Below are 14,006 nucleotides of genomic sequence, written 5' to 3'. Positions count from 1 at the left end.
GTACACCATCGCAGGCGCTCCTGTGTGTGATGCAGCGTCAAGGGTAACCGCAGCCACGGTGTCTGAGCTGATAGTCCGTGCTGCTGAAAACATCGTCGAACTGTTAGTGCAGATAGTTGTTGTCTTGCAAACGTCCCAATCTGTTGACTCAGGGATCGAGACGTGGCTGCAGGATCCGTTACAACCATGCGGATAAGATGCCTGTCATCTCGACTGCAAGTGATACGAGGCCGTTGGGATCCAGCACAGCGTTCCGTATTACCCTCCTGAACCCACCGATTCCATATTCTGCTAACAGTCATTGGATCTCGACCAACGCGAGCAGCAATGTCGCGATACGATAAACCGCAATCGCGATAGGCTACAATCAGTCGGAAGCGTGATGGTACGCATGTCTCCTCCTTACACCAGGCGTCATAACAACGTTTCACCAGGCAACGCCGGTCAACTGCTGTTTGTATATGAGAAATCGGTCGGAAACTTTCCTCATGTCAGCACGTTGTAGGTGTCGCCACCGGCGCCAACCTTGTGTGAAATCTCTGAAAAGCTGATCATTTGCATATCACAGCATCCTCTTCCTGTCGGTTAAATTTCGCGTCTGTAGCACCTCATCTTCGTGGTGTAGCAATGTTAATGGCCAGTAGTGTACTTGTCTTGATGGTCGTTGATTATCCGGGATTCCAGTTCCGCAGATCCCTTTCATCACTGAGCTGTGTTGGCTTTATTAATAGTGCGCGACGAATCAAGCTGGTGACCTGGCACAGCACAGTCTCGTTTACGCCGGAGGAACGGGGAGGGAACGTGGCGGTAGTGAACACTCCGCCAATCTCGCTCTTTTTCTCAGAGAAGCTGCCTTTTCTACATCGTCAGTGAAACACATACTGAGTCTGTTTTACTCGTTTTGCCATGGGGCAGGTACCTGAATCCCGCTCCACTCGGCGTCGTGTCCCTCCTTCCGTAATGTGGGCGCCACTGACGTACTTAACTGTCGCTCGTCAACATTTGCTCCCACCTTCCGTCGCCTTCTCTGTCGGCACTGCCATACCGTTCACATCGTCAGTAAGGTAAATGACGTTAACAGCAAGTTGTGACGGCTTCCCGCGAAGGCATTTTTCACGACCGATTTCCGCTCTCGCACTGCGGGGCACCTACGCGCACTACTGTGAATGGGAACGAGGCAGTATATTCTCATGCAATCTAGTCGATTCCTGCTACGAGCGGATTACCAGTTCGTCTTCCCAATTACCGACAAAACACTTCTAGTAATATTTGTTTATTACTGTTCAACACAAAAATAATAATCGAGTACGTAGACTCAAATATCTCGTTGCATCGTTGTTGTCAGCTTTACACTAGGCTACAACAATGCAGTGCCATCTTGTAAACGTGCATTCCTGTAGTCATCAGAGAGTGTACTTGTTAGAAATGCCTATACCACGTCAGGACTGTCCTGAAAACGTCCACTATTCCTGACCTTCACCTGAGGCTGTGTCTTTTATTATGGTGGCTTATGACGTTATTCCTATAGACGTCCAACAAACTCTAGGACAGAATTACGACGTATGTAATTAATCAAATTAAGGTTGCTTGGTTGATTTGGGGGGGGGGGGGAGGGTACTCTTATAAAGATAATTTAGTGCATCCAGATGATATTGAGAATCCCTCGTTAACTGGTATTCCTGTTCGTATGCAAATTGTGTTTATAATATATCGACTGAACCGGGCTCAAAGGCGATGAAACGGCAAAGCACAAAAAGGAGCAAAAAAATCAGTACAAAATTTCAAAAATAAAAATCAAGTAGAATGTCATCAAACGGTCGAGTTTCCTCAGGCGAATAGGAAATTCGAATTGGATGTTGTCTACAAAGTATTACAGACAATATCCATCTATCTTCACCTAACTGTTAATTTTCGTAATAAATGGCTGAATTGTCGATATTGTGGGACAACGAAGATGTCGTCTTAATACCAGTAAATTTGCAGTCGGAGATGTACACGATTACAACTCCAGATAATCGACTTAACGATTCAATAGAAACAATTATGAAACGTATGCACAGATGAGCCAGACACATTTCTCAACTATTTTTAAAAAGTGTGCTAATATTGCGTAAGACTATCTCTTCCACACTCCCGTTCATTGCTTTTGTTCGTCGTCAGCTGTGACAGTGTCTTGTCATTAGAGATAAACTACCTACATATGTCGTATGCAGTGACAGAAGAAGTTATTTCAGGGGATAAACCTAGATCTGCATATGGAGCCACTACTTGACCTTTCTTGGTTACGCTTAGTTTTTTAAATATTTTTTATTATCTAGTTTCGGCACAGTGTGCTGTTGCAGTAATGACCTCGTGTAGCGACAGAGACTTTTCAGCAAAACAGTAGGTGAGCCAGCAGTGGGGGACAGTGAGCTCCTGTCGGGAGAACTCAGAGGGGATTCCCATACCGTACGAGCAGGCGGTGGGGGACAGGGAGTCCCAGTTAGGAGGGTGTGGGAGGGGATGCTCATACCAGACGAGCTCGCAGTGGAGAACAGGGAGTCCCAGTTAGGAGGGTGTGCGAGGGGATGCTCATACCAGACGAGCTCGCAGTGGAGGACAGGGAGTCCCAGTTAGGAGGGTGTGGGAGGGGATGCTCGTACCAGACGAGCTCGCAGTGGAGGACAGGGAGTCCCAGTTAGGAGGGTGTGGGAGGGGATGCTCATACCAGACGAGCTCGCAGTGGAGGACAGGGAGTCCCAGTTAGGAGGGTGTGGTAGGTGATGCTCATACCAGACGAGCTCGCAGTGGAGGACAGGGAGTCCCAGTTAGGAGGGTGTGGGAGGGGATGCTCATACCAGACGAGCTCGCAATGGAGGACAGGGAGTCCCAGTTAGGAGGGTGTGGGAGGGGATGCTCGTACCAGACGAGCTCGCAGTGGAGGACAGGGAGTCCCAGTTAGGAGGGTGTGGGAGGGGATGCTCATACCAGACGAGCTCGCAGTGGAGGACAGGGAGACCCAGTTAGGAGGGTGTGGGAGGGGATGCTCATACCAGACGAGCTCGCAGTGGAGGACAGGGAGTCCCAGTTAGGAGGGTGTGGGAGGGGATGCTCATACCAGACGAGCTCGCAGTGGAGGACAGGGAGTCCCAGTTAGTAGGGTGTGGGAGGGGATGCTCGTACCAGACGAGCTCGCAGTGGAGGACAGGGAGTCCCAGTTAGGAGGGTGTGGGAGGGGATGCTCATACCAGACGAGCTCGCAGTGGAGGACAGGGAGACCCAGTTAGGAGGGTGTGGGAGGGGATGCTCATACCAGACGAGCTCGCAGTGGAGGACAGGGAGTCCCAGTTAGTAGGGTGTGGGAGGGGATGCTCGTACCAGACAAGCTCGCAGTGGAGGACAGGGAGTCCCAGTTAGTAGGGTGTGGGAGGGGATGCTCGTACCAGACAAGCTCGCAGTGGAGGACAGGGAGTCCCAGTTAGGAGGGTGTGGGAGGGGATGCTCATACCAGACGAGCTCGCAGTGGAGGACAGGGAGTCCCAGTTAGGAGGGTGTGCGAGGGGATGCTCATACCAGACGAGCTCACAGTGGAGGACAGGGAGTCCCAGTTAGGAGGGTGTGGGAGGGGATGCTCGTACCAGACGAGCTCGCAGTGGAGGACAGGGAGTCCCAGTTAGGAGGGTGTGGGAGGGGATGCTCGTACCAGACGAGCTCGCAGTGGAGGACAGGGAGTCCCAGTTAGGAGGGTGTGGGAGGGGATGCTCATACCAGACGAGCTCGCAGTGGAGGACAGGGAGACCCAGTTAGGAGGGTGTGGGAGGGGATGCTCATACCAGACGAGCTCGCAGTGGAGGACAGGGAGTCCCAGTTAGTAGGGTGTGGGAGGGGATGCTCGTACCAGACAAGCTCGCAGTGGAGGACAGGGAGTCCCAGTTAGGAGGGTGTGGGAGGGGATGCTCGTACCAGACGAGCTCGCAGTGGAGGACAGGGAGACCCAGTTAGGAGGGTGTGGGAGGGGATGCTCATACCAGACGAGCTCGCAGTGGAGGACCGGGAATCCCAGTTAGGAGGGTGTGGTAGGTGATGCTCATACCAGACGAGCTTGCAGTGCAGGACAGGGAGTCCCAGTTAGGAGGGTGTGGGAGGGGATGCTCATACCAGACGAGCTCGCAGTGGAGGACAGGGAGTCCCAGTTAGGAGGGTGTGGGAGGGGATGCTCATACCAGACGAGCTCGCAGTGGAGGACAGGGAGTCCCAGTTAGTAGGGTGTGGGAGGGGATGCTCGTACCAGACGAGCTCGCAGTGGAGGACAGGGAGTCCCAGTTAGGAGGGTGTGGGAGGGGATGCTCATACCAGACGAGCTCGCAGTGGAGGACAGGGAGACCCAGTTAGGAGGGTGTGGGAGGGGATGCTCATACCAGACGAGCTCGCAGTGGAGGACAGGGAGTCCCAGTTAGGAGGGTGTGGGAGGGGATGCTCATACCAGACGAGCTCACAGTGGAGGACAGGGAGTCCCAGTTAGGAGGGTGTGGCAGGGGATGCTCATACCAGACGAGCTCCCAGTGGAGGACAGGGAATCCCAGTTAGGAGGGTGTTGGAGGGGATGCTCATACCAGACGAGCTCGCAGTGGAGCACAGGGAGTCCCAGTTAGAAGGGTGTGGGAGGGGATGCTCGTACCAGACGAGCTCGCAGTGGAGGACAGGGAGTCCCAGTTAGGAGGGTGTGGGAGGGGATGCTCCCACCAGACGAGCTCGCAGTGGGGGACAGGGAGTCCCAGTTAGGAGGGTGTGGGAGGGGATGCTCGTACCAGACAAGCTCGCAGTGGAGGACAGGGAGTCCCAGTTAGGAGGGTGTGGGAGGGGATGCTCATACCAGACGAGCTCGCAGTGGAGGACAGGGAGTCCCAGTTAGGAGGGTGTGGGAGGGGATGCTCATACCAGACGAGGTCGCAGTGGAGGACAGGGAGTCCCAGTAAGGAGGTTGTGGGGGGGATGCTCATACCAGACGAGCTCGCAGTTGAGGACAGGGAGTCCCAGTTAGGAGGGTGTGGGAGGGGATGCTCATACCAGACGAGCTCGCAGTGGAGGACAGGGAGTCCCAGTTAGGAGGGTGTGGGAGGGGATGCTCGTACCAGACGAGCTCGCAGTGGAGGACAGAGAGTCCCAGTTAGGAGGGTGTGGGAGGGGATGCTCATACAAGACGAGCTCGCAGTGGAGGACAGGGAGTCCCAGTTAGGAGGGTGTGGGAGGGGATGCTCATACCAGACGAGCCCGCAGTGGAGGACAGGGAGTCCCAGTAAGGAGGGTGTGGGGGGGATGCTCATACCAGACGAGCTCGCAGTTGAGGACAGGGAGTCCCAGTTAGGAGGGTGTGGGAGGGGATGCTCATACCAGACGAGCTCGCAGTGGAGGACAGGGAGTCCCAGATAGGAGGGTGTGGGAGGGGCTGCTCGTACCAGACGAGCTCGCAGTGGAGGACAGAGAGTCCCAGTTAGGAGGGTGTGGGAGGGGATGCTCATCCAGACAAGCTCGCAGTGGAGGACAGGGTCCCAGTTAGGAGGGTGTGGGAGGGGATGCTCGTACCAGACGAGCTCGCAGTGGAGGACAGGGAGTCCCAGTTAAGAGGGTGGGAGGGTGTGGGAGGGGATGCTCATACCAGACGAGCTCGCAGTGGAGGACAGGGAGTCCCAGTTAGGAGGGTGTGGGAGGGGATGCTCATACCAGACGAGCTCGCAGTGGAGGACAAGGAGTCCCAGTTAGTAGGGTGTGGGAGGGGATGCTCGTACCAGACGAGCTCGCAGTGGAGGACAGGGAGTCCCAGTTCGGAGGGTGTGGGAGGGGATGCTCATACCAGACGAGCTCGCAGTGGAGGACAGGGAGTCCCAGTTAGGAGGGTGTCGGAGGGGATGCTCATACCAGACGAGCTCGCAGTGGAGCACAGGGAGTCCCAGTTAGGAGGGTGTGGGAGGGGATGCTCATACCAGACGAGCTCGCAGTGGAGGACAGGGAGTCCCAGTTAGGAGGGTGTGGGAGGGGATGCTCGTACCAGACGAGCTCGCAGTGGAGGACAGGGAGTCCCAGTTCGGAGGGTGTGGGAGAGGATGCTCGTACCAGACGAGCTCGCAGTGGAGGACAGGGAGTCCCAGTTAGGAGGGTGTGGGAGGGGATGCTCATACCTGACGAGCTCGCAGTGGAGGACAGGGAGTCCCAGTTAGGAGGGTGTGGGAGGGGATGCACGTACCAGACGGGCTCGCAGTGGAGGACAGGGAGTCCCAGTTAGGAGGGTGTGGGAGGGGATGTTCGTACCAGACGAGCTCGCAGTGGAGGACAGGGAGTCCCAGTTCGGAGGGTGTGGGAGGGGATGCTCGTACCAGACGAGCTCGCAGTGGAGGACAGGGAGTCCCAGTTCGGAGGGTGTGGGAGAGGATGCTCGTACCAGACGAGCTCGCAGTGGAGGACAGGGAGTCCCAGTTAGGAGGGTGTGGGAGGGGATGCTCATACCGGCCGAGCTCGCAGTGGAGGACAGGGAGTCCCAGTTAGGAGGTTGTGGGAGGGGATGCTCATACCAGACGAGCTCGCAGTGGAGGACAGGGAGTCCCAGTTAGGAGGGTGTGGGAGGGGATGCTCATACCAGATGAGGTCGCAGTGGAGGACAGGGAGTCCCAGTTCGGAGGGTGTGGGAGGGGATGCTCGTACCAGACGAGCTCGCAGTGGAGGACAGGGAGTCCCAGTTCGGAGGGTGTGGGAGAGGATGCTCGTACCAGACGAGCTCGCAGTGGAGGACAGGGAGTCCCAGTTAGGAGGGTGTGGGAGGGGATGCTCATACCGGCCGAGCTCGCAGTGGAGGACAGGGAGTCCCAGTTAGGAGGTTGTGGGAGGGGATGCTCATACCAGACGAGCTCGCAGTGGAGGACAGGGAGTCCCAGTTAGGAGGGTGTCGGAGGGGATGCTCATACCAGACGAGCTCGCAGTGGAGCACAGGGAGTCCCAGTTAGGAGGGTGTGGGAGGGGATGCTCATACCAGACGAGCTCGCAGTGGAGGACAGGGAGTCCCAGTTAGGAGGGTGTGGGAGGGGATGCTCATACCGGCCGAGCTCGCAGTGGAGGACAGGGAGTCCCAGTTAGGAGGTTGTGGGAGGGGATGCTCATACCAGACGAGCTCGCAGTGGAGGACAGGGAGTCCCAGTTAGGAGGTTGTGGGAGGGGATGCTCATACCAGACGAGCTCGCAGTGGAGGACAGGGAGTCCCAGTTAGGAGGGTGTGGGAGGGGATGCTCATACCAAACGAGCTCGCAGTGGAGCACAGGGAGTCCCAGTTAGGAGGGTGTGGGAGGGGATGCTCATACCAGACGAGCTCGCAGTGGAGGACAGGGAGTCCCAGTTAGGAGGGTGTGGGAGGGGATGCTCATACCAGACGAGCTCGCAGTGGAGGACAGGGAGTCCCAGTTAGGAGGGTGTGGGAGGGGATGCTCGTACCAGACGGGCTCGCAGTGGAGGACAGGCAGTCCCAGTTAGGAGGGTGTGGGAGGGGATGCTCATACCAGACGAGCTCACAGTGGAGGACAGGGAGTCTCAGTTAGGAGGGTGTGGGAGGGGATGCTCATACCAGATGAGCTCGCAGTGCAGGACAGGGGGTCCCAGTTAGGAGGGTGTGGGAGGGGATGCTCGTACCAGACGAGCTCGCAGTGGAGGACAGGGAGTCCCAGTTAGGAGGGTGTGGGAGGGGATGCTCGTACGAGACGGGCTCACAGTGGAGGACAGGGAGTCCCAGTTAGGGGGGTGTCGGAGGGGATGCTCATACCAGACGAGTTCGCAGTGGAGGACAGGGAGTCCCAGTTAGGAGGGTGTGGTAGGGGATGCTCGTACCAGACGAGCTCGCAGTGGAGGCAGGTAGTCTCAGTTAGGAGGGTGTGGGAGGGGATGCTCATACCAGACGAGCTCGCAGTGGAGGACAGGGAGTCCCAGTTAGGATGGTGTGGGAGGGGATGCTCGTACCAGACGAGCTCGCAGTGGAGGACAGGGAGTCCCAGTTAGGAGGGTGTGGGAGGGGATGCTCATACCAGACGAGCTCGCAGTGGAGGAGAGGGAGTCCCAGTTAGGAGGGTGTGGGAGGGGATGCTCGTACCAGACGAGCTCGCAGTGGAGGACAGGGAGTCCCAATTAGGAGGGTGTGGGAGGGGATGCTCATACCAGACGAGCTCGCAGTGGAGGACAGGGAGTCTCAGTTAGGAGGGTGTGGGAGGGGATGCTCGTACCAGACGAGCTCGCAGTGGAGGACAGGGAGTCCCAGTTAGGAGGGTGTGGGAGGGGATGCTCGTACGAGACGGGCTCACAGTGGAGGACAGGGAGTCCCAGTTAGGGGGGTGTCGGAGGGGATGCTCACACCAGACGAGTTCGCAGTGGAGGACAGGGAGTCCCAGTTAGGAGGGTGTGGTAGGGGATGCTCGTACCAGACGAGCTCGCAGTGGAGGCAGGGAGTCTCAGTTAGGAGGGTGTGGGAGGGGATGCTCATACCAGACGAGCTCGCAGTGGAGGACAGGGAGTCCCAGTTAGGAGGGTGTGGGAGGGGATGCTCGTACCAGACGAGCTCGCAGTGGAGGACAGGGAGTCCCAGTTAGGAAGGTGTGGGAGGGGATGCTCATACCAGACGAGCTCGCAGTGGAGGAGAGGGAGTCCCAGTTAGGAGGGTGTGGGAGGGGATGCTCGTACCAGACGAGCTCGCAGTGGAGGACAGGGAGTCCCAATTAGGAGGGTGTGGGAGGGGATGCTCATACCAGACGAGCTCGCAGTGGAGGACAGGGAGTCTCAGTTAGGAGGGTGTGGGAGGGGATGCTCATACCAGACGAGCTCGCAGTGCAGGACAGGGAGTCCCAGTTAGGAGGGTGTGGGAGGGGATGCTCATACCAGACGAGCTCGCAGTGGAGGACAGGGAGTCCCAGTTAGGAGGGTGTGGGAGGGGATGCTCGTACGAGACGGGCTCACAGTGGAGGACAGGGAGTCCCAGTTAGGAGGGTGTGGGAGGGGATGCTCGTACCAGACGAGTTCGCAGTGGAGGACAGGGAGTCCCAGTTAGGAGGGTATGGGAGGGGATGCTCATACCAGACGAGCTCGCAGTGGAGGACAGGGAGTCCCAGTTAGGAGGGTGTGGGAGGGGATGCTCATACCAGACGAGCTCGCAGTGCAGGACAGGGAGTCCCAGTCGGTTGTCTGGAACAGTTTTGGCATTTACCTTACAGCCAAAGGGAGCCTCCTGAAGACATTGGTCAGAACTGCAGGAAGGGGAGTATTTTTGGATTAATTCTAGGACAATGTTTCCCACAGAAGGACACAAAAGTCTAATGAAAGTGATAGTAAAGTTGCTGATGTGTATACCGAGTGTTCAGTGATCCAGTGGCGTAATCAGTTAGCTCACAGCACTTCTAATCTGTATGGTGGGAAAAATACTGAGCTGTGGCTGCACTTAGTTAATGAATCACACACAGTATATGAGCTATGAAAGTCCGGGAACCAACTGAATGCCGACCACTTGTCAAAGAGAATTTGAGTGATAAGCATGGTATTGCCAACTGGTTTTACTTGTTAGACTATGCTGTCAACTTGAGTGGTACCTTCGCCTACATTATTTTTCCTTTCTTATCATAATCCTGACATTGCAGTGTCTGGTTTTCCGACTTGATTGCCGCCCGGGATAGCCGTGCGGCCTTAGGCCCCTTGCACAGTTCGCGTGGCAACCCCCGTCGGAAGTTCGAGTCCTCCCTCGGGCATGGGTGTGTGTGTTGTCCTTAGTATAAGTTAGTTTAAGTTTGATTAACTAGTGTGTAAACCTAGGGCCCGTTGACCTCAGCAGTTTGGTCCCATAGGAACTTAACACAAATTTCCAAATTTTTTTCCGACTCGATGCCTTCCTGTCCCAAAACATCATCTTACTCTGAAGAAGGACGTGCATGCCATCTGTAGCTATCGAAATACATCAGAATTTTGGCATTTTATGTGCTTGTTGCGAATGTCACGCCGTGACTCTGAACCAACAGAGTATTCTCCTAAGTGGGTGTGTGATAACAGCAAGACCACTGCATCAAAGACGGTCTGCTTAACAAACAGAGGACCACCTGGGAAGCTTCCCACGAAACAAGCATTTCAGTCACGTTCTCTAATACACTAACGGAAGTCTCAAGGTCCAGATCATATTCCTGCAGTGAAAACTACAAAGTGTTTGTTATTACGAATCCATACATGTTATAGAAATATATGTATGTTCCACATCTCCTCCTAAACCACTGGACTGATTTCAACCAAACTTGGTACACATATCGCTTACTGCGTGGAAAGAATCGCTGTGGGGGTAAGAACCACTTACCTATCAACGCGGTTGGCGTGAGAGTAAGAAATAAGGGAACCCAACAACGCATGCCAAAGCTCAGTCTTTATTGTTGCAACAAGGGAAGTAGCCACGATGTTTTAATTTTATTATCAATTTTATTGTGCCTGGTGCATGTACCATTTTAGCGAGTTTTAACAGGTTCTTTTACTTTTTATTATTCTGATGATGGAAGCTTGACTTCCGAAACGCGTCAGTCTTAGTGTTTTACCCTATAAACAAGTGGTTGAGCCGATATATTTTTTAAAATTGACATTCACAACCACGACCTCTCATCCAGTATGGATAAAATCAGATTTCTGTTTGAGCTGTTCAAGAAGAGCAGGTATTGTGTCTGCAGCGTGTTTTACGTTCTCCCTTCTCTCTCACCTTCTCACCAGCAGCACCAACTTGAGACTAGAACTTCATAGGAACTCATCAGTCACTGATCTCCTCCAGATTCTCTCAAGACACCGAGCGAGGTCGCGATGCGGTGACACGCTGGACTCGTATCCGGGAGGGCGTTGGTTCGAATCCCGGGCCGGATTTCCGGATTCATGGTTTTCGTGGCTCCCTAAATCATTTGCAGTAAATCCCGGGACGGTTTTTTGAAAACAGGTTTCCCAATCCGAGCCCGTGCTCCACCTTTAATTATGTTGTTATCGACCGGATATACAACCATAATCTGCCTTCATTTCCACACATAAAGGCGCTATTGTACGAGACGAAATAAAATGTATCCAGTGGCTGAACATCTCCATCAGTGCCTCACAGCCGGCAATGACAAACAACTTTAACTTTTTGTTGTGTAAGACAGTAGAAACACGAGGCGAATGAGCCAGTACATCGCCGAATTCGCACCAACTCTCTGGAATTGTAGCCATATCATCCACTACACTACGATTAACTCGTAAATGCATACTTCCGCTTTCCCAAATTAATTGGGTATGTGAAACTTCCTGGCAGATTAAAACTGTGTGCTGGACCGAGACTCGAACTTGAGACCTTTGCCTTTCGCGGGCAACTGCTCTACCAACTGAGCTACCCAATCACGACTCACGCCCCGTCCTCACAGCTTTTCTTCCAGTACCGCAGCTCCTACCTTCCAAACTTTACAGAAGCTCTCCTGCGAACCTTGCAGAACTAGCATTCCTGAAAGAAAGGATATGGCTTAGCCACAGCCTGGGGGATTGGGTATCTATTTATAACTTTGGAAGATGAGAATTGGACGCTGTGTGAAAACGTTTCACCTAATGACGGAATATCATCTCAAAGCTTGGAAAGGAAGACATAATGGAGTGACTCTCTTCTTTGGCGAAGGAAAAGAGAGGAAAGAAGCACTTTCGGAGAACCAGGATAAGTGTTTGAATTCTGGCTTAAATAAAAGCCGACTGTTGTGTTCTGAAGAGGAGACAGGGGATATTGCACAAGCGGACTCACTTCACGATATAGCTGCGAAATTTATTTCCCAATTGAAAATATACTCATCTTTTTAACGTATGTGTATGTTTTAAAACTGGAAGCATCGCGCATGGAGATGTAGCAGATTTTAGTAATTTGCAGTCATTTTCATAAACAGACGTGGGTGAAAAATCCTAGATATCATTTTTTATGATTCGTCTTATTCAGCGACTTATTTGCTTTCGGAGAGAGTAATGACAATGTAATGACAAAATTGTTAAGGCTTTTCGTGGCCACTTGTTGACAAACTGCCTATTGGCTTCTGTCTTGTGTTTTTCGGCCGACGTTCATCTAATGATTTTTCTGACGTTTCGCCAGCACGAGTGGCTGGCATTGTCAAAGCTTCACCCTCCATTGCCGGTCTGCGGCCGCGACCTCGCCTCCAGTTCACCACCGGCAATGGAGGGTGAAGCTTTGACAATGCCAGCCACTCGTGCTAGCGAAACGTCAGAAAAATCATTAGAAGAACGTCGGCCGAAGAACCCGAGACAGAAGCCAATAGGCAGTTTGTCACAATGTAATGAGTTATTTGTTTTATAACTGATGATAGTTACTGTGATCTGAAAAAAACTACTTCTGTGCACTTATTTTCCGGGTACAGCCTGCGTTCTACATTAAGTGTGTGGTTCTTTTACAGTGCTTCAAGATCTGGGAAAGACGGCGTACCGCATGTGGGGATCCATATTCCGCATCTGGGCGCCGTTCTTCATGCCGATCTTCGTCATCATCGAACCGCAACACGTTGAGGTAATCGCTGCGCTCAGAGAATTGTCCGATAAGGCTACCAGTTTCGTAACAGTCTTTTGTGTTAAGTCGTGTCTTACATTCTGTCATATGATATCGTGACTTTGATTTTAATAACATACCTAACGACAGTGCACAGCGTACTGTTAATCTTTCAGCACCAGTAACTTCAATGACCGGATGAACATATGAGTAAAGAGTATGTTCACTTCATTTTTGTTAATACTAGGCGTGTTTTTTAAGTAAGTACCGTTTTGAAATTAAAAAAAGACGTGCTAAGGTATCTCAATAATTTTATTTTTACATGAAAGCCTGTACCTTAATCTACTTCTCTACATAATTTCCGTCAATATTGAGGCACTTGTCATAACGTTGTACCAGTTTTTGAATACCCTCCTCATAGAAGTCTGCCGCCTGACTCGTTAACCACTGTATCACCACTGCTTTGACTTCGTCATCGTCTTGAGTACGCTGACTGCCCAGGTGTTCCTTCAAGTGCAGGAACAGATGGTAGTCACTGGGCGCAAGACCGGGGCTGTACGGAGGATGATCTGGAGTTTCCCAACGAAAAGATGTGATGAGATCTTTGGTCTGATTCGCCACATACGGACGGGCATTGTCTTGCAGCAAAACGATGCCCTTGCTCAAGTTCCATGGACTGTTGCTTTGATTCTGGTGCGACGTAGGCCACCCATGTTTCATCGCCCGTAACAATTTGGCTTAAGAAATCATCACCGTCGTTGTGGTAAGGCTAAAGGAAAGTCAATGCACTGTCTAAACGTTTGGTTTTGTGCACATTCGTCAACATTTTCGGTACCCAACGTGCGCACAATTTTCGGTAATTCAAGTGCTCGGTCACAATGCCATACAAAACACTATGAGAAACATTAGGGAAGCCAACCCGCAAGGAGGAAATCGTAAAGCGTCTGTTTTCTCTCACCTTATTGTCCACTTCCTGCACCAAACTTTCATTAACGATCGAAGGACGCCCACTCCGTTGGTCGTCATGCACATTTGTGCGGCCATCTTTAAATGCTCTCACCCACTTTCTTACCACTCCATCACTCATAATGTTTTCTCGGTAAACTGCACAGATCTCACGATGAATATCGATCGCTTTTAGGCCTTTAGCACTAAGAAATCTTATAACAGCCCGTACTTCACAGTCGGCGGGACTCACGATTATCGGAGGCATCTTAAACACTCAGAACACAACGTAAACAAGGAAGAATCAGACTGTAATGGCCTCAGTGCGTAGATTAAGGTACAGGCTTTAATGTAAAAATAAAATTATTGAGACATCTTAGCATGCATTTTTTAAATTTCAAAACAGTACTTACTTGAAAGCCTCGTAGTTATGAACAACATAAAAATTCCAAGTAGTCGGATTCTAAATATGTATCAACTAACATCCTTCAGAGGAATATCTACTTGCAAAGCAGATACGTCATTCACTAAGTCCTGA

The 14,006-nt window shown here is 52.6% G+C and overlaps 1 protein-coding gene across 1 annotated transcript in view; it reads left to right on the top strand.

The window, feature by feature from the left end:
- LOC126260768 (probable cytochrome P450 4aa1) overlaps positions 1-14,006 on the top strand; it is a 255,821-nt gene that overhangs the window by 117,244 nt on the left and 124,571 nt on the right. The window contains exon 4 of the mRNA XM_049958107.1: positions 12,435-12,544. Coding sequence (XP_049814064.1) covers positions 12,435-12,544 — 110 coding nt within the window. The remainder of the gene's footprint in view (positions 1-12,434; positions 12,545-14,006) is intronic.

Source organism: Schistocerca nitens, chromosome 5, assembly GCF_023898315.1.
Source record: "Schistocerca nitens isolate TAMUIC-IGC-003100 chromosome 5, iqSchNite1.1, whole genome shotgun sequence".
NCBI classification, from domain to species: domain Eukaryota; kingdom Metazoa; phylum Arthropoda; class Insecta; order Orthoptera; family Acrididae; genus Schistocerca; species Schistocerca nitens.
The sequence above is the reverse complement of the archived record's forward strand: the minus strand, read 5'-3'. Positions and strand labels throughout refer to the sequence as shown.